Source organism: Sus scrofa, chromosome 12 (genome assembly GCF_000003025.6).
Source record: "Sus scrofa isolate TJ Tabasco breed Duroc chromosome 12, Sscrofa11.1, whole genome shotgun sequence".
Lineage (NCBI taxonomy): Eukaryota > Metazoa > Chordata > Mammalia > Artiodactyla > Suidae > Sus > Sus scrofa.
This window is the reverse complement of record NC_010454.4, coordinates 20157577-20177138: the sequence shown is the minus strand read 5'-3', so window position 1 is coordinate 20177138 and position 19562 is coordinate 20157577. Positions and strand designations below refer to the sequence as shown.

The following is a 19562-nucleotide window of genomic DNA, read 5'->3' as shown; positions in this document are numbered from 1 at the left end:
GACGCGGCTCGGATCCCGTGTTGCTGTGGCTCTGGTGTAGGCTGGTAGCTACAGCTCCGTTTAGACCCCTAGCCTGGGAACCTCCATGTGCCGCGGGAAGCGGCCCTAGAAAAGGCAAAAAGACAAAAGAAAAAAGATAAAATTTGGCTTGAATCCACCTCTTTTACCTAGCAGGGCGGGCAGAGCCGCTCACCTACCTAAGCAGCGCCTCAGACTCGGGACACCTGGACCGCCCCTCCCTTCCCCTCCCCTCCCCTCCCCTCCCCCACACCCGGTCGCTACCCTGCTGCACGCAAGTCTAACCGCGCAGGCGCGGAGCTGGGGTGGGTGGGCAGGAGGAGGCGTGGCCTCACTCTGCGCCTGTGCAGAGTTCCAGCTGCTGCTGCCGAGGGGAAAATGATGCCCAGGTTGGGCTCCCAGGGCCGCCGGCCGAGGGGAGGCCCACACTGCACACGCGCAGACCGATCACCCGCGTCAAAAGGCGAAGAGAACGCGCGTTTCCCACGTCCTGCGCACCCAGCTGCCAAGCGTTCGTCTCTGCCTTGACTCCCGCCACCGCAGCAGGGCTGGCGCGCCCACGTCTGAAGAGCGATGCCGCGGGAGATCATCACCCTGCAGCTGGGCCAGTGCGGCAACCAGAGTGAGCGAACGAGCGCCGGGCCCCGCCAGTCTGCGGTTCTTCTCCCTTCGGGTCCCACCCAAGTGCTTGGCATCCTCCAGCTACCCTTTCCCTTCCATGAACCCCCCCCCGCCTTACTGCGTATGATGAACTGAGCCACAGACGGTCCCCCTACCGCACCCCGACAGAGAGCCATGCCTCCAGCTGTCACTGCTCCCAGACCCAGGCATCTTGGGTCCACCCTCTGAGTGTGACAGCCTCTGAGCCTCATCCTGGGCTCCTGAGGCCTTAGGCTCTAGCAGACCCAGGCGTCTCTCCCCATCCCCCAGTTGGGTTCGAGTTCTGGAAACAACTGTGCGCCGAGCATGGCATCAGCCCCGAGGGCATCGTGGAGGAGTTCGCCACCGAGGGCACTGACCGCAAGGACGTCTTCTTCTACCAGGTGCCCCCAGCAACTTGACCAAGGGCTGGCAGTGGCCCAGGGGGCCCGAAGGGAAGGGCAGTGGCTTGGTACTAGGAAACCCGTTGAACAGAGTGGCCAGGGCGGCTGGCTTGAGGAGGGAGGGCGAGCAGGAGCCAGAGTTGGGAGGACTGGAAGACTGGGCGGGCCGAGCTGACTGTGCCCCCTCCTGGACTCCCCTTGACAGGCGGATGATGAGCACTACATCCCCAGGGCGGTGCTGCTGGACCTGGAGCCGCGGGTGATCCACTCCATCCTCAATTCCCCCTATGCCAAGCTCTACAACCCAGAGAACATCTACCTGTCGGAGCATGGAGGAGGAGCTGGCAACAACTGGGCCAGCGGATTCTCCCAGGTATCCAGGTGGCCATCCCAGAAGATCCTCATGTCCCCTTCCTGGGGCAAGGCAGGCACAAGCAGCCTGGGGATTTGACCAGACCAGATTGACAATAAATAAGAGACAAAGGAATTATGCTGATAAGAGGGACAGCCAGATAGAGGTTTATGCAAACTTTGTGCGTATCATTTGCAAAGTAGCATTTCTGGGGTGAGGGCCCCAGCTGAAGCTCTGCTTAAAGTGTCCCAGAGTAGAGTTATTGGTGCTGAAAACAGATGCTTTCCAGAAATGTCATCCAGACCCTCCCTCCTCATGTTTCTGTACAGGGTGAGAAAATCCATGAAGACATCTTTGATATCATAGACCGAGAAGCAGATGGAAGTGACAGCCTGGAGGTGAGGTGTCAGGGGAAGCTGAAGAGTGCTGGGAAAAGGACAGGAGGTAGCCTGATCCGATGTGTGAGGGGGGCATTTCAATTCAAAACCCTCTTAATGAGAATCAGATGTGAGATAGTGAGGTGAAGAAGGTACAGTCCTTGTCCTCAAGGAGATCCTAATCTGGATGGCATCAGCTCCTTGGACATGGGTCTTCCTTCTCAAGGAGCCTCAGCCTGGATGGACACAGAGGAAGCCTTGAGATATGAGTGTGTTGGGAATGGGGAATGAGACAGGCCGGTCTTCCTTCTCAAGGAGCCTCAGCCTGGATGGACACAGAGGAAGCCTTGAGATATGAGTGTGTTGGGAATGGGGAATGAGACAGGCCAGAGCCTCCCCCCCAACTCCCCAGATTCCTGGAGACTGCCTCTCCACCCCTCCCTCTGCAGGGCTTCGTGCTGTGTCATTCCATCGCTGGGGGGACTGGTTCTGGCCTTGGCTCCTACCTCTTGGAGCGTCTGAATGACAGGTAAGCCTGTGTCTGGGGAGAGGGCTTTAGCCCTGTTTCCCTAGCTAATGTCTTTCCTTTTTGTCACTTTTTTCATTGAGACTGGAAGACATATCATGACTCCCTTTGAGTCAGGTAGGAACAGAGCCTGGTCACCCAGGGAACATCTTGGAAGCCGTAACTCCCAGGAGGGGGGTTCACCTAGGGAGAGGAGGGGAGCTACCAAGTTTGATGCTTTAGGCTTATCTTTTTTGGCTCTGGAGCTCTGACCATTCTGCCCTCACCCCTTTTGTACAAGACCTTGGTGGCACTTGGAAAGGAATAGCCCCTGTTATCCTTGGAGAAACCAGAGATGGGCAGTGATGGGAGTCCTTCCAGTTCCCTGTGCCATCTTCCCCTCTCCCTCCTCCCTCCTCACCCCCAGGTACCCCAAGAAGCTGGTGCAGACTTACTCAGTGTTTCCCAACCAGGACGAGATGAGCGATGTGGTGGTCCAGCCCTACAACTCGCTGCTCACGCTCAAGAGGCTGACCCAGAACGCAGACTGTGTGGTAAGCATGGGAGGAGGGAGTGGGGGCTTTGGTCCCCCTCCCCACACCAGTGAGACACCTACACCCTGCCCTTCCCCAGAGAACAGAGGACCAACAAAGCCATTCCCCGTGGCCCAAATTATGAAATAAGGACCTGATCCCAAGTTTCTTATAGTCCCTTTAGGCAGCAAGACTCTCAGAAAGTGAATAAACTCCCACCCCCACGTGTCCCCACTTTGTCTATTTAATGCCTACTCATGCTTAGATTCTCATCCCAAGGTCAATTTCTTAGCAAACCTTCCCTAATCACCTAGGTAAGGTCAGTTCCTTGGTGCATATTTCAGGCTATAACTGTACTTTTTTGGGGGGAGGGGTCTTTTTAGGGCCACGCCCGAGACATATGGAAGTTCCCAGGCTAGGGGTCAAATCAGAGCTGCAGCTGCTGGCCTACACTACAGCCACAGCCACACGAGATCCTGAACCCACTGAGCAAGGCCAGGGATAGAACCCGAGTCCTCATGGTTACTAGTCAGGTTTGTTACCACTAAGCCAGAATGGGAACGCCTTTTGTGTGTGTGTGTGTGTGTTTAACTGTACTTTTCTGTTGTTTTGTATTTAATGTTGGTTTCCCACCTCTAGATGGTAGATCTGGTGAAGGGGAAGACCCTGCCTGTTTTACCTTGGCATGCTTTCTCCAGAGCCAGGCAGCGTGCCTGGCACATATTAAACAATCAAAAATGTGTTTAATGCACTGGATGGTAGAAAAGTGTCTCCCGATGCCCCAGAAACAGTATTTACCTTTTAAATTAACACACCTACGTGTTAATTTTGGAGGTAAGAGGAGGGCTAAGCTAATAACTTTTTTCTCTGCCCCTTTTCTCCTCAAAAAGGTGCCGTGACCCTCTTCTGTCCCCCCAGGTGGTGCTGGACAACACAGCCCTGAACCGGATCGCCACAGACCGCCTGCACATCCAGAACCCGTCCTTCTCCCAGATCAACCAGCTGGTGAGCACACACCCCCCCCCGCCCCGACCCCCGCGCCTGGACCCCTGTGGACTGGAACCCAACCCCGCCTTGCTGGAGCACCGCCCAAGGAAGCCAGGACCCCCGGGCCAAGGCCCGTGACACGAACCCCGCCCCCAGGTGTCCACCATCATGTCGGCCAGCACCACCACCCTGCGCTACCCCGGCTACATGAACAACGACCTCATCGGCCTCATCGCCTCGCTCATCCCCACACCGCGGCTCCACTTCCTCATGACCGGCTACACCCCGCTCACCACGGACCAGTCGGTAGGAGCAGCCCTCGGGCCCAGCAGGCCCTGACCCGCCTTCCTCTTCTCCTCTCCCTGCTGCGCCCGGGCTGCCCCTCGCAGCCCCCAGACGCCCTGGGCTCGGGGACCTTCCTGGCTGACCTGCGCTCCTCTTCCCTCTGCCCGAGGCTCCCCGCAGGGCCTGGGCTGGGCTGCGCGGGGGCTGCTCCTGCTCCTGCTCCTGACAAGGGCGGGGGCTGCTGAGCTCGGGAGGGCTGACATCCAGACCCCACGGCAGAGGCTCCGTGTGCCCCTGAGTCTGAGGACAGTCCCCAGAGAGAGCAGACCACCCCGAGTCTGACGGGGACACGTGGTGCCCGCTCCTCTCTGTCCGTGCGTCTCTGGGCTGTGCCTGAGTGCTGGCCTGGTCCCCGGGGCCCCCTGTCCCCTCAGGTGGCCAGCGTGAGGAAGACCACGGTCCTGGACGTCATGAGGCGGCTGCTGCAGCCCAAGAACGTGATGGTGTCCACAGGCCGGGATCGCCAGACCAACCACTGCTACATCGCCATCCTCAACATCATCCAGGGGGAGGTGGACCCCACCCAGGTAGGTGCGGCCCCTTCGTTCTACCCCCGGAGCCCACAGGGGTAGAGGAGAGGCTACCACCACCACGCCTGTGCCCGCCCCAGGTCCACAAGAGCCTGCAGCGGATCCGGGAACGGAAGCTGGCCAACTTCATCCCCTGGGGCCCAGCCAGCATCCAGGTGGCCCTGTCAAGGAAGTCGCCCTACCTGCCTTCTGCCCACAGGGTCAGCGGGCTCATGATGGCCAACCACACCAGCATCTCCTCCGTGAGTCTAGCCTCCAGGTCTTCTGTGGCCATTCTGTCCCACCAGCCACCTTCATCATTCTCCCCCATGTCCACTCCAATCCCCTGTCTTGCACTGGCTCCCATCCTGGAGATTTCTCTCTCTTTCAGCTCTTTGAAAGTTCCTGCCAGCAGTACGACAAGCTGCGGAAGCGGGAGGCCTTCCTGGAGCAGTTCCGCAAGGAGGACATCTTCAAGGAGAACTTCGACGAGCTGGACAGGTCTAGGGAGGTTGTGCAGGAGCTCATTGACGAGTACCACGCAGCCACACGGCCAGACTACATCTCCTGGGGCACCCAGGAGCAGTGACTTCCTCCCTCCTACACCCCCTGTACAGAAAGCACAGCCCCCATCATGCCTGGTCCCTCTGACCCAAATTTCCTCCATCAACAACCTTTCTAGGTTCTTCTCCAGCTTAGGAGTTCGCCCTCCTTCCTCCCTTCCATGCTCTGACCCTTGATATGCTTTAATAAAGTAATAAAATAGAGTAAGCTTGGTTGTAAATATAGTCAGGGCTTGGGCTGTGAATATGGGGGATGACGAGAAGGTCTCCAGGGTGGCCCACAGTTCTAGGCATGTGTTGGTAGGGTGGCCTTTACCTGCTGTAACTTCTTACCACTTAGTCCCAGTCTAGAGCATCCCTTGCCTAGAACCGAGCTCTTTTACTGGAGCCAGTCCCACTCTCAAGACTACAGAGCGGTCCTGAGGTCTGCCGTCGCCTCGGTGTCTAACTCCTGCCCTGGGGGGATCAGTATTGCCCCACATTGCTCCCACACTCACAGCCGAGGCTGGGGGAGCTTCTGAAGGAGGACCTGCAGCATTCTGAGCAGGTCAGGAAAGCCAAGACTCTGGATTCCAGGCTCAAGGCAATTAGATCCTCAGGATTCAACCCAATTCAGCCCCATCTGATAAAGCAGGAACAGAGCTCAGGAAAAAGCTGTGTTTATCTGCGCCAGAGAAGTCCTTCGGTCTGATCCTGCCTCAAGCTTCTTCCATTCCAGGCCCAAAGCAGTAGACACATTAAAGATGGACCCAGATTGCTGGACACCAGGGTAGGACTGGGTAGTGCCAGCCCTGATGACTCACTGCCATCAGGCCTCAGGGACGCCAGGAGGCCACCCCTATGCCACTCAATGGAAGCGGGGATGAGTAATTGCCAGCTTCCAAAGCTGCTCTCTTGCCTGCCCCACCCACCACCTTAGGGCATATACTGGCCAGGAGGAGGTTAAATCCAGAAGGTCAAAGAGGGTGGAGCCCTGTGGTGTTCAGACTCCCCTCAGTGCTGGTAAAAGCCCAGAGTGTGGGCGTCCCCAGGGGTGGAGCTCTGAGCTATGGGGCTCCAACTTGTCCCACTGACAACACTCCCACAGGAAGGGTTTGTGTAAATAAGGATTTTTTTTTTTTTTTTTTTTGCTTCTCTTCTACAAATAAATTAAGAAACAAACTAGAAAATTGTCTGCACCCATTGCAGCCCTTGGGTGTGTGCCCTGTCCCTGCAGGGCCAAAAGGGTCCATGGTTCCCTGAAATCTCAGCACAGTCCAGGTCCAGGCTGGAGGCAAGAGGGAGGTCGTGACCTCTTGGCAAGCTCAGTCCTGCAGCTGCCCCAAACAGCCAGACTGTCCCTGGGACTCGTCCAGGGCCGGGTGCTGGCTGGGAGGGGAGGTGTCTGGCAGGTCTTGGCATGGAGGAGAAGGGCTGCTGCTGGGCCTCTCGGGGGAGGGGTTGGCCAAGTAAGCGTTCACCAGCTGCATGATCTCTTCCACCTAAGAGAGGGCAGAGGGCAGAGAACAACAGGGGCCACTGGGTTCTCCTTTGTCTTATCCTCCACCCAGGCCCCTTCCCAAGGCCATACCTGAGCTGCCCCCTGCACCATTTCCTTCCTCACCATTGCTCTCTCTCACTCACTGTGTGCCAATCACATTTGTTTTTTCTACTCCTCTAATATCCTATGTTTATTCTCCTCTCTCTTTGCACCTCTAGATCCCTCTACCTGGAATGCTGTGTCCTCAGATCTCCCTTTGGCTAGCTTAAATGTCACTTTTTTTTTTTTTTTAATTTTATGACCATATCTTCAGCAAAGGGAACTTCCTGGACCAGGGATTGATCCAAGCTACAGCTGCGGCAATGCTGGATCTTTTAACTAACTGCACCAGGTGGGGGGTCAAACCTGCACCTCTGCTCTGAGCAGCTGCAGTAGGCTTCTTTTTGTTGTTATCTTTTTAGGGCCGCACTCGCAGCGCACAGAGGTTCCCAGGCTAAGGGTCGAATTGGAGCTGTAGCTGCTGGCCACGGCCACAGCCACGTGGGATCCAAGCCATGTCTGTGACCTACACCACAGCTCACGGCAACGCTGTATCCTTAACCCACTGAGCAAGGCCAGGGATCAAACCTGTGTCCTCTGGATACTAGTCAGGTGCATTAACCACTGAGCCACGACAGGAACTCCTGCAGTGGGATTCTTGACCCCTGCACCACGGCGGGAACTCCGGGTGTCACCTTCTTTGAGGATCTTTTCCTGATCATCCTACCTAATGCTATGGCCCCCTCTGGTCACTTCCTGTCACACTACCTTTTCCTTTGGAGCTTTATCGGTATTCTAAATTGTCTTTGATTCCTTGTTAAGTGTCTGATCTCCAGCTCTTGTTTGTCTTTAATCACTGCTGGATCCGCAGGGTCTAGAGCTGTACCTGGTCCATGCTCAGTGTTTAATAAATGTTTCTTGACATCCTTTCTCTTCCTTTCTCCTTCTACGCCCTCTTCCCGCTCACCTGGGGACTCTGCAGGAGGAGCTGGCTCTCTCCCACCCTCAATGCCAGCGTGTGGGGGCCCATTAGCTGGCAGGCGGCCACATGGCCATAGCTGACACTGTGGATGGGCTCTGTCTCACCCGGTCGAGAGAGGGACATGGCCTTGGCTCCCAGGCCCAGGCATAGTTTCTGTGGAGCACCCCCACCAGGCTCCTGCAGACAGACAGGCAGAGTCAGGGTGGAAGGACGGGACCCTGCAGCATTACTCTTGGTGGGGGGAGATGGTTGTGAGCTAGAAGTTTCCTGGGCCCCCCTATAATCCACGCTCCAGAGAGGTGAGGACCCAAGGGCCAGCGACTCCTGGGGTTTGAGAGGGACAGCTGTGCTGGGTGGAGGGACTGAGGTGGCCCACAGTGGGGGCCTGTGGCTCTGGGGCAAAGGTGTGGGGCTCGGGCCGCCAGAGTCCCCCTCTCCCTTCTCCCCCTCACCGTGCTCAGCTCCAGAACGTCATACCGAGCAGCGCCGAACCCTGGACACTGCGCCGCAAGAGCCAGGTAGGCAGCCATGGCCTCAGCTCGGCCCATGCCCCGTAGCCGCTTCCAGCCTCCCAGCACAGCCGCCGCCGTGCCGGCGCCACCTCCTCCCTCGCGGGCCACGCTTCCCGCCGTGCGGCCGGCCCCGCCACGCCGGGTCCGCTCCGCCCGCCTCTTGGCCAGGCCCGGGCTCCAGATTGCCCCGGCCAGCAGGGCGGCGGAGGGGGGAGGCCTGGGGACGGGGCGGGGAGGGTCTTCACGCGGCGGGGCTGGGTGGGCAGCAAGCGGTCCAGGCGCGGTAGCGGCGCCCGTGGGGAGAAGTCCCGGTGCAGGCTCTGCAGGCGCAGCGCCGCCAGGGCGCGCAGCGTGTCGTCGGGCGGGGGCGGCCGGCCGCGCAGCAGCAGAGCGTGAGCCTACGGGGTGGGGGGGGGGCAGTGGGCGTCAGCGTAGGAGCCGCGGGGTACCGTCGCGAAGACGCCTCGGGGTTTGGAATCGGAGGCCTGGGGTTCGAGCACAACCTCCCCCGGGGTTGCCGACGAAATGCACTGGCCCAGAAGGGGAGGGATTCAGTCAGCGGGGGGTGGTTTGGCGAGGCGTGAATGCCGGAGATCCTCACCTGCTCAAAAAGGAAAGGCAGCTCGTGACCATCTGGGGACAGCCCCTCAGGGTGCAGAGGTCCGTGAAGACGCAGACACAGTCTCCAACCAGAGTCGGGCGGGTCTTCCAGCCCGGGTTCCTCCGCCGCCAAGCTGTAGAATAAAGGGCCTGTTGCAGCGCAGGAGCAGGGCCCTCGAAGTCCCCGGCCCCGAGGAAAGGGGCGGAGCCAGACGTTCGGGGCGGGGCCCCGGCAGAGCGGACCCGTGAGGTGAGCCTTGAAGCCAGACGGCAAACCGCCCGCCCGCAGGGATGCATCTGTGAACCAGCGAAGGTTACTTTGCCGGGCAAATGACAAGCGCTCCGTAAACGTTTCCTTAGGGTTTGACCGAAGCTGAGAAGCGAGTGGGCTAACGGAGAGTAGGGCTGGGGCTGGACATTTACTTCTCAAACCTGGTGAGCACGTCGGCCACGAGGGTGCCCCCAGCCAGGGCTCGCTCCTGGGCCCCTCGCTGCTCGTACAGTGCGAATGCATTGCGGCTCCGGGTCAAGCCCAGACGCCCCACCAGCTCTCGAGCAACCTGGGGAGAGAGCATAAGAGGAAAGTCAGGCCCAGACCTCGCAAGGGTCTTGCCAGTACTTTTGGAGGGGCCGATCCAACTTGGAAGGGTCTTTCAGGTCTTAGTCCTGCCACACACAGCCCTGCCTTACTCAAGTGATGACTTTCCGGCTCCGGCAAACCTAGGGCCCAGGCACCAGAGGAGCCAGGCGTGGGAAGCTGGGAGGAAGGCCGAAGTTTCAGGAGTCCCTGTGGTCTTACCTCTCCCGCTGTGGTGTGGGAGTCTATGGCCACAGGGCAGGCACCAGCCCCCGGACAGTGCACGGTGCATAGCAGCTCCTGCCGTCGGCTCAGCGCAGAAATCTCTGCCAGAGATGGCACCAGCTCTCGGCCTCGAGTCCGGGCTAAAGCTTTGCGGATGAAACGCGCATATTCCGCCAGTTCCGAGTCCGGGAGCGCCTGCTCAGTCCTGGGTTGGGGAGAAAGAACCCAAGGATCAGTGCTCAGACGCCTTTCCTTCTCTCCTCCTTCTTGCTTTCTTACTTTACAGTTTATGTTATCTTGTCAGTTCCCCCCCCCCAACTCTAAGTTCCTTGAAGGCAGCACACCTGGCTCTTTTGAATCTACCCCCGATAGTCTGTATGGAGCTGAATTACTTTCTAAGCCCCCTGGAAGCTTTCAACTAACTGCCGCCTCCCTCTTCCCAGAGTTTCCATGATCCTCTTTTGGGTCGAAATCCAAACTCCATTCGCATTTGGTTTTCCAACCTAAAAGGCCTGGCGCTGCACTGCATTGGCCTTGAGGGAAAACAGCCTTTTAATAAAATTCCTTTGCCCAAAGTGGAAGCCTTTTTGTAATTCCTCCACTCGCAAGTGGGATATGATCTCTTGTAAGTCCCACAAAGGCGCTGTACATATTAGCAGTGGCCCTGACCCTAGGCAAGTCCCTTCTCTTCTTCGGGTCTAAGTTCTCCATCTGCCAAACCCTTTGGAAAGGCCTGCCATTCTTTTCCAGCCCTGTAGCTCCCTTCCCTTGGCCTTACCCCCCCTCCCCTCTCACCTCTCCAGATGCCCCAAGAGGTGCCCCCGTACAGCTCCCCCAGGCCGGAAGGTGCAGCTCATACAAGTGAGGAGCTGCCAGTACCGCAGGGCCGCGGGGTCTTGGGTAGCCGGGGGCCCGGGGGGGCCTGCGGGGCCCGAGGTCTGCTTAGCCAGCTGCAGGAAGAGTTCGTCTCGGAGCGCGGGCAGGTCCCGGCAAGTCTGGAGCACACCCTGCATCAGGGGCCCGGGGCGCCGCGCCCCCTCCAGGGCCTGCAGCGCCAGGAACAGCCGCACCGCCTCCTCGCGCAAGGGTGCGTAGCCCGGACCTGCGGGAGGGTGGGGGCGGAGGGACGGTTTGGAGAGGGGACACAGAGCTGGGCCCTGGAAGGAAGGCACGAACCAGGGGAAGGTCGGAGGAAATATAAGGGGACAGGGAGTGGCAAGGAGGGGAGAGTACGAAGGACAGGAAAAGTGAAGGGAAAGCAGTGGTCCCCAAAGAGCCAAACTCGACCCCTGCTTCCCAAGGATCTCCCCCTCTGCAACCCCTAAAGCTGCACATTGAGTTAGTAACTTGGAGGGACACTAAAGGACACAGGGTCAAACCTCAGATTCTGTAATTGGGTACTGAGAGCCATTACTATGGGCCAGAAAACAGACTAGACTGGGAATCAGAAAACCAGGGTTCTTCTCCCAGCCCCCCACCCCCTTAATCCTCTAGCTTGAGGACTTGGGTCTGTCACTGTTCCCTTTTGGGGAGAAGTATAACTAGATAAGGCCAGCACGTTCTCCCAAGGTGATGGCTTTCCCACCACTTGTAAAGGCAGTACGCCATGGTCTGGAGAGTACAATGAAAGAACAGAAGAGAATATTAAAAACTCATGCAGTCAGAATGAGACCCATTGAGAAGGTGGTCCAAGGGAGCCTTATTTTCTGTGCTGGTTTCCCCCCCCCCCATATCATTCTGCTCAGTTTCTGATTTCATCTTCATCCTTTGAAAAATGAGGGGCTGGGTAGGCCCCCTGAGGACTCCTAGACCCCTATCAGGTGATGCATTCAGATCCCCCATCCAAGGGACTTGGGCCATGGAACCACTCACCTGGGGAGCTGACTCCATAGGGCAGGGGCAGGAGTGGGGCATACAGAGCTCCACTGGTGTGCCTCAGAATTGGGTTCCGATGATAAATGAGGGCGACGGCTTCCGGGTCTCCACCACTCTCCTAGAGGCCAGGGAAAGGATCATGGCGATGGAGAAGGGGGCTCCGCAGAACGCCGAAAGCTTGAGTCCGCCACCCTCCTCTCTCTCCTTGGTGTGCCCTCCTTCGCACCTGAATGTCCCTGAGCAGCAGCTGGGTGGGGGTCTCCAGAGGCGCCTTGGACGCGATCACTTCGCGCAGCGCTACCCCCCAGCGCTCCGCCTCGGCCTGGCGCGGAGAGCAGAGCCGAACGCTGTGCTTCCGGCCAGACACCGTCACGGACCACAGACCTGGGGGAAAGAGGGGCCGCAGGGGGGCAATCAGGGCTGGCCGGGGCCGCTGCCCTGGTAGGTAGAAGAATCCCCATGAGGTCTCACCGGTCTCCTTTGGCCTGCGCTCCGGGCCGGTCACCGAGCACAGGCTGGTGAGCACGAGGCTCCCGAGCCGCCGCGCCCCCTTCCCGTTGCTGCTGAACTGGTCCAAGGAGTCCCGGGTGAGCACGAACCAGGCTCGGCGCGGGGGCAACCAGGGCCGCGCCCCTCCTCCACGGGGCTCGCGGTACAGCCAACCTGGGGGGCGGGGGAGAAGGAAGGAGAGGGGAATCAGCAGGAGAAGACATTATCCCCTGGAGGGTTGGGGTTGGGGCCTCCAGAGTGCATAAGGTGGATCCCCACCTTTGACGACGACGTCCGGGTCGTCTTCCGGCGGCCCCTTCTCTGGGATGAGGCTCCGCGTCTCTTCCCAGCTTTGCAGCCTGGGCAAGAGCGGAGGGAGGGTTGGGCAAGGCTGCTGATCCTGCACCCCGCCTCCAGGGGGCTCCTCGCTAAGGGCTCCCCAGACCGCGAGGGGTGCCTGCTCCCGGACTGGGCACCCCTCCCCCAGGCTGTGGGAACTTCTAGGCCGTTCTGACCTCGCGCCAGAAATAGCCGAGAGCCCCCCCCTTCCTCCCCGCGCCCCCAGCCGGACCGCCCCCCGGGACCCTGGCCAAACCACAGCGTCCGGCGGCAGCGTAAGGCCTCTCCCTTATTGCACAACCGCAGGAGGGAAGATGGAAAGGCCAGGGGTCTTGGGAATGGGCTAGGGTCTCCAGATCATGGGTTGTAGGGCTGTTCTCACCTGTCCGAGACTGGCCCGCTCCTCACAGGCTGAGTCAGCGTCACATCCAGAGGGCCCTGGGGAAACAGGCAGGGCAGCCTTTAGGCTCAGAGCCCTACCTCTCCAGATGCCGGTGGCCTCTGCCCCAGGGCAGCGCTGCTCAGGGGATTGAGGAATCAAGGACTGAGGTGATGACTGTGATTGTGACTGTGACTGTGACTGACCTGAGCTGAAGCCACTGGGCTCGCCCTTTCCACCAGCCTCTACAGAACAACCCAAGCTAAGAAGCCAAGACTCTAGCCTTGTCTCTGTTACCCTTTAAAGATGCAATCAAAGGTTGGGGTAGAATAGAAAGAGCACTGGGCAGAGAGTCAGGAGACCAGGGTTCTAATACCCACTCAGTTACTAACTCTGATCACAACCCCCTTGTGCAACTTTGACAATCCCCCTCGAGTCTTTGGGCTTTAGCTTCCCAATTTTTGGAAAAGAAGAGGTGGATGAAGCCTTTTCTTGCTCTGGCAGGCTTGAAGTCATCCCCTCCTCCTCCTTTTCCCTTCATTGACAGGTGGGCATTCAGGCTGGCAGGGTGGTGGTGGGCATGGAGATGGATGAAGGGAAGAGGGACCCTTTCAGTATAGGGCTTTCTCCAAGAGCTTCTTAAACCCTCCCACAGACACCTCTGAGAGTCAGTGGTAAGCAAAGACCCTGCCCTTTTGCTAGGGCTCAGGCCAGGCTGAGGATACTCTCCATGGGAGGTAGAGTCTGGAATTTTGTCCTCCCCCCACTTGCCCCCTGTGCCCTGGAACTTCTACTGAAGACTGAGGTCTAAGAGAGGCCAAAAACCCATCCAGGAGCCAGGTCACTCGGGAATGGTGCCATGGTCCCATTGCGTCCAGGCAGTTAAAGCCAGGAGGGGGAGGAGGGAGGGGGGCCAGGGACACCTGTCCCCAAGCTCCAGGGAGGGGGGCGGTGGTGGATGTGCAGCATGAGGGAGCAATGGCAGGGTTTCACAAAGCCGGCCCTGCCCAGGCTGGAAGCTTGGGGATGCCTGGGTCCTATGCTTCCCTGGGGGGGAGATCCACTTATTTTCTGGAGGGTCTCAGTGAGGCTCTCAGCCACACGACCAACGGGGCAGGTGCTGACCCCTCTCTTAGACCAACTCCCCTAATCGCAGTCCCCTGCTTCCCTCCCTCTCCCCTCTATATTTATCCGCCCTCCGCCTCCGCCAGGTGCTGGCGCCGGCCCCAGCGGCGCAGCCCGCCCCACCCGGGCACCGGGCACCGAGCCACCGGGCCTGCTGGGGACCCCTGAGCGGGGGATGGGAGCCTGACCCAGGCCACAGCACCCGCGAGTCTGGTTGCCCTGCGTCTGGTTGCTGGCATGCAGGGGCATCAGAGGGGACATCAGGGGATGATGGCCTTCAGCACCAATAGAGCCTCGGTTTCCCCACCGGAAGAGACGACAAAACTGGGGAGCCCTATGTCCCTACCTGTCCCCTCAGGGATTCCCCAGGAGCCTCACCAGGGAGGGCCCAGCGTTCTGTCCTGAGTGCCAGAGTAATAATGAAGGGTCCTCAGAGAGTTGTGGCCCCCAGCTCCCTCTCCATGGGGTCCCTGCCACAGACCTCAACGTGAGGATGCCTGCTTCCCCTGGCCCAGGTCCCCGCGGCGGGAACTCCCGCATCTGGCTCCCAGCACTGAGGAACTGGGAGCGGAGCGGACCCAGGCGTCCGAGCCGCCCAGCCGGCCTCGCCACATTCCTCGGCGCTGGCGGAGGCGGAAGGAGACGGGATGGGACGCGGGCCCGGCGGGGAAGGGAGAGGCAGGCCAGGTCGGGCCAGGCGTGACGCCTCCCCTGCCCCAGGGCCCCCAGCAGGTGGACAGCGCCCAGCGTGCAGCGCGAGGCCCACAGGCACATCTCAAGGCGGGCTGCTGCTTGAGCTCCTGGGGGCTTCTGGCCCCCAGGCAAAAAAATCCTCTCCCGAGTCCCCACTCGGCAAGAACACGGCGTTTGGCTGGAGTAGGGCAGGATCAGGCGTGACGGCTGGCTGCAGTGAGAGGGAGAGACAAGGCTCCAAACCCCCCGGGACTTACCCTCCCGCCGCCCGCTGGACTCGGGGTCCGTAGCTCAAAGCTCTCCTCGTCCTCGTCTTCGTCCCCGTCCCCGCTAAGCTCGCCGTCCCCGTAGTCCCGGTGCAGAAGAGTAAAGCCTCGACGGCAGCAGAGGAGCCACCACAATCCCCCGGGGAGAGGCATCCGGGCGAGCAGCCGGGGGAAGGGGACGCGGGCAGTCGGGGCCGAACTGCAGGGGGTCGGAGAAACTGGCGGGGCTCCGACACCAGCCGGGGAAAGATGAGGCGGGAGGAGGGGAAGGGAGAGGGGGACTGGGAGGAGGCGTTGTCTTGCGCTGAGGTGCAAGGGGTCGCTAACTAGAGCTTGTGGGGGGCTTAGTGTCTGGGCCCCCGGAGGGGGAGGGAGGAAAGGGTCCAGGGCCCGGGGGCGGGGGGCGGGGGGGAGGGAGCAATGTCCGGAGCTGGGAAGTAGTGTCCGTTGTAGTGTCCAGCCCTGTGGGGGGCAGTGTCCGGTGCAGTGTCCGAGGAGGGCAGTTGTCCGAGCTCCAGGGAGGGTCGTGTCCGGTAGGGCGTCCGGTGGCCGGGGCCCGGGCCGCGCGCGCTGCGCTCCCTGCAGCCCCGGGACTGGCGCGCTAGGGGCACGAGCACAGCGCTGGGACCCCGCCTCCCCGCCCCCCTCCCGTCCAGGCTCCCCCTCCCTCTTCTTTCTCTCCTCCCTTCTTTACAGGGCAGGGTCCAGTTCTCGTCACGGCCTCCACGGTCCAATCCTTGTGCCTGGCGCCGGGCGCGGCCACCAATCAAGCCACTGAAATCGCGGCGGGTTGCATCATGTGCTCCTGGCTTGGTGACAGCGGGGAGGGGCATGGGAATAAGGAGGGAGGGGGCTGTGAGCTGTTAACCACGCCCCCATCTCTGAGGTCGGACTCTGACTGCTAATGACGTCACGGAAGCCCGCCTTCAGCCTCTTGTTTTAACTCTTGGCTCACCAATCGACAAATTAAAAGCGCTCTTGAGCTGGAGCTTTGGAGGACGAAGGGCCCATAGGGCATAGAGGAAGGCTCCGATTGTTGCCCTCTGAACCCTTGTCTCGGTCTTTGAGAAAGGAAAGAGCCTTAGCTACCTGTGCCAGGCACAGCCCTATAGGTAGTAGCCCTCCGCCCCTGGATGGAGGAGTCCTGTTCCTCTATCTGAGTCATCTTCTTTTTGAGGCGAAGAAGCTGAGGCAGAGACTCCGGGAAAGTTCTGACCTAGGCCGGAAATAAATCTAATTTAGAAGGCACAGTTCAAGGAACTCCAGTTGGAAGAGTGACTTGGAATTCTAGGGAATTCGAATGAAGTGGAGGCCTCTCAGGGTGACTATCCCTGCGGTTCTGTGTAGGAAGGGGTTAACAGAGGCTCTAAGCAGACGGGGCGGGGTCAGGGACGGGGCGGGGCCAGAGCGACCGCGGGCGCGCGCGTGCATTGCTGACTCAGCGGCGATTCCCGCGGTCTCCGGTGGATGGTTCCAGGTTGGCCCCCAGTGGCTGGCGTGTGGGACCCTTTGAGGATCGGCGCCATCTCCGGTGCTCCCCTAGATCCTGTCCCTTGAGGCCGTGGTTCTTGGTCTCAGCCGCCAGAGGCTCACGGAAGGAAGGCTAGCTCGAGCTGGGCGGGGCGGGACAGGGCGGGGACGACAGGCCAGCGCCTCCCTGGAGACATCCCCGCCACGCCCCGCCCGTCTTGCCCTGGGTCCCCAGACTCTCGATTGGAGCGGTTGGGGCAGCTTTGATGACCGGATATTAAACCGGGAGACTTGTCACACGCGGACACCATCGTGCCTGTCGTGACTGTATAAAACAAAGACCAAGAATCAATGTCTCTAGAGGCCATCCCTGCCTTGACCTCGCCCCAGAGGAGTGTGGCCTGTGCTGAGGCTTCCTAGGGACGTTAGCACCACAACCATGTACCTGGATCCCAAGCCCTTGCCTTCAAGGGAAGTTTTTTCCCTTGTCTAACCTCTCTCCGGCAGGTTCAGTGCATTTCCTCTGACCTCGTCCCCAAAGAAGATGGAGAGTGGCTGTCACCCCTACTCCACCACGCCCGTGACAGCCACTCTTTGGAAATTTGCAACTTGGAATTCTCTTCTTGGATCTTCTCCAAGGTGAAAAACTCCGACAACTTCTTAAATTGCTTTTTTTTTTCTCTCCACCAGAGAACCTTAGAAGGGACTGTCGAGTGGTAATTGAATCCAAAAGCACACCCAAAACGGGAATCTCCTGGCGCCGTCCCTACCCCCACACCAGGCATAGGCACACACAGTCCCCGACAGCCTCAGCTTGAACATTCCAGAGGCTGGGAGCTCGGTACTTGCTAAGGCAGCCATTACTGGATAGCACTCTGTGGTTGTTAGAAAGCTCTTCCTTACACTATTTCGGGAGGAACCCCCGCCCCTCCTCGCCTGGCAGCTTTCCCACCTCACCTCTGTTAGCAGAGTCCAAGGAAAGGTGGAGAGGGTGTCAGTGCCTAGAGCTTTAGCAGGCTCAGCAGCCCCCCACCCCCACGCAGGCTCTCAGCACCTTCCACCAAGAGTCAAGCTCCGCGGAGTGGGAAGGGGGGGCGGGAGGGGGAGTTACCCTCCAGCTCTGCCCTGCTACAAATCACTTCCAAGCCAGTGTCTCAAAAATAGTAACAGTTGTTGGGTTGCATCTCATTTCCATGTTGTAAATTTAATATGCCAAAGAACAGAAGCAATTCCTTTAGGTCCCTACCTCTTCCTCCGTGTCCCCCGCTTATTCCCCTTTCCCACTACCCTCCCTGGAATCATTTCCTCAGCCCTCCCCCTTCTCTTGATTCGCAGCTCTAGTGATCCCAGAAGGAGACACTGTTGGTCTCAGTGGGAGCCGAACAGGAAGAAAGGCGGGGCCGGCGGGGGCAGCGGCCGCGGGGGTGAGGCCCTGGACTGCAGCCCCCACTCCGAAGCAGCCTCCGCAGGTCCTGGCGGAAGCGCAGGCCCAGAAAAGCGTAGAGCACTGGGTTGAGGCCGCAGCGGGCGAGGGCCAAGCCTCCGGTCACCAGCAGTGCCAGATCCTTGCGCTTGCTGGCAGGACAGCTCCGCTCGCGGGCCGCCAGTAGGTCAGCAGTATCCAACAGCAGGGCGAGACTGTAGGGCAGCTGCAGTATCACAAACGCCGCCACCAGGGCCACCACGACGCGCAGCGCGCGCCGGCGCTCCGGCCCCCTGGTGGCCAGCAGCGTGCGGCCCAGGAGCGCGTAGCAGGCCGCCATGACGCCCAGCGGCAGCGCGAAGCCCAGGACCACCTGCGCTACGGCGCTCGCCCCCTTCACCGTCTGCGTGAGGCCCTCGGGGAAGATGAGACGGCAGCGCCGCTGGCCTTCCCGCTGGCCGTCCTGGCTGAAAAGGAGAGCAGGCAGCGCCAGGAGCAGCGATAACAGCCACACGACGACGGAGACCAAGTGTGCGCGGCCCGGCGCGGAGGGTCTCGGTCCAGCTGGGAGGGCTCGCGCGATGGCCACGTAGCGGTCGGCGCTGATACAGGCCAGGAAGAGGAAGCCGGCGTGGAAGGAGGCCGAGTAGAGGCCCGAAATGGCGCGGCAGGTGACACTTCCCAGACTCCAGCCCTGCAGAGCCCCGGCTGCAGCAAAGGGCAGAGTCAGAGCCAGCAGGAGGTCGGCCAGGGCCAGCTGGAGCAGGTGGGCGGAGGTAGGCGAGCGGGCAGCGCGACGGGCCGCCAGATGGGTGGCCAGGACCAGGCCATTGCCCGCCAGACCCAGAGCAGCCACGGTCAAAGAGACACTGGGTTGGAAGGCCCGACTGAAGGCCTGGACATCAGCCTTGTGGCAGAGCTCTGGCAACGGTTCAGCAGAATATGCCTCTTCATAGTCCCCGGAGTAGGGGCCCCAGGAAACCTGGGGAGGCCAAAATGAGAAGAGAGACCTTATGAGACATGCCTCCACCACAAGCCTCCCCCTCCCACACATGCATTCCAAGCTGGGAGCACCTGTGTGACCAGGCACAATGGTACAGTACACGGTGAGAAGACAAACTCTTCTCCAAACTCGTCCTAGCACACCCTCAACAGGCCCTCGCTTCCCTTGCACCCCTTCTGCCTCTGTGTCCAGCTTCCTTCGTGACCTTGGGCAGGCCTTTTTCAGGATCTCCAGTTGACTAATCTGTAATGTCGAGTTTAGAAATCCTGACTAGCCCACCTAGCAGGGTTGTTTGAAGCAAGGACGATAAAGGGTGTGAAGCATCAGTGTTCCGGGTAGGCCAAGCGTTTGTATTATCAGTAAATCTTAGAGTCAGTTCCTTTGCAGCGCCCTCTCCTGGAAGAACACTCACATGCAGCCTCTGCCTCAGACCTGGTCCCTGGAGGCCAGGCTTGGTCTGGAGTCCCTCCCCCCAACCCCCACCCTCCAGTACAGGTGCACTGAACTACTTATACCGAGGTGGTCATAAGGGTTGGGGCTTAGGTTTTCTGGCCTCGGTTGGGAACTCAGACTTCTAGCTTCAGCTCACCCTTCCCCTCAGCCCCAGTCCCGTCCCCCAACCCCAGCCGCACAACCCCAGCCCCATCTATCTGGTCCCAGAGGGCTCCAGGTGCCCTGGATAGGTCACAGCCGACCAGAGGCCTGGTGCCAGGTGGGGAATCCCATCCCTTCACCTTACCTCCCTCTCTGTAACCCTCCCCCCCTGCCCCCACTCCCACCTGCTCTGCGGGCACAGTCCCCATCTCTGGCTACTCAGGTTTCTGAGGTAAAGCCACTGCAGAGAGAAGTTAAA

The 19562-nt window shown here is 59.8% G+C and overlaps 2 protein-coding genes and 1 non-coding gene across 3 annotated transcripts; 1 reads left to right on the top strand and 2 right to left on the bottom strand.

Annotated features, from left to right (window-relative positions):
- MIR9788-1 (microRNA 9788-1) lies at positions 4665 to 4762 on the top strand. Its single transcript, NR_128467.1, has one exon. It is a non-coding gene; the product is annotated as a microRNA 9788-1 (primary transcript).
- PLEKHH3 (pleckstrin homology, MyTH4 and FERM domain containing H3) lies at positions 6330 to 15064 on the bottom strand. Its single transcript, XM_003358036.4, is given in 14 exon segments — positions 6330 to 6713; positions 7719 to 7910; positions 8186 to 8505; positions 8508 to 8643; positions 8847 to 8979; positions 9269 to 9405; positions 9645 to 9852; positions 10443 to 10749; positions 11520 to 11640; positions 11749 to 11906; positions 11994 to 12185; positions 12291 to 12370; positions 12733 to 12788; positions 14805 to 15064. Coding segments are annotated over 14 exon segments (2379 nt in total). The 5' UTR covers positions 14967 to 15064; the 3' UTR covers positions 6330 to 6536.
- On the bottom strand, positions 17621 to 19512 carry CCR10 (C-C motif chemokine receptor 10). Its single transcript, NM_001044563.1, has 2 exons — positions 19489 to 19512; positions 17621 to 18688 (listed from the first exon to the last, which is right to left on the bottom strand). The coding sequence occupies exons 1-2, from the start codon at positions 19510 to 19512 to the stop codon at positions 17621 to 17623; spliced, it is 1092 nt and encodes a 363-aa protein (NP_001038028.1).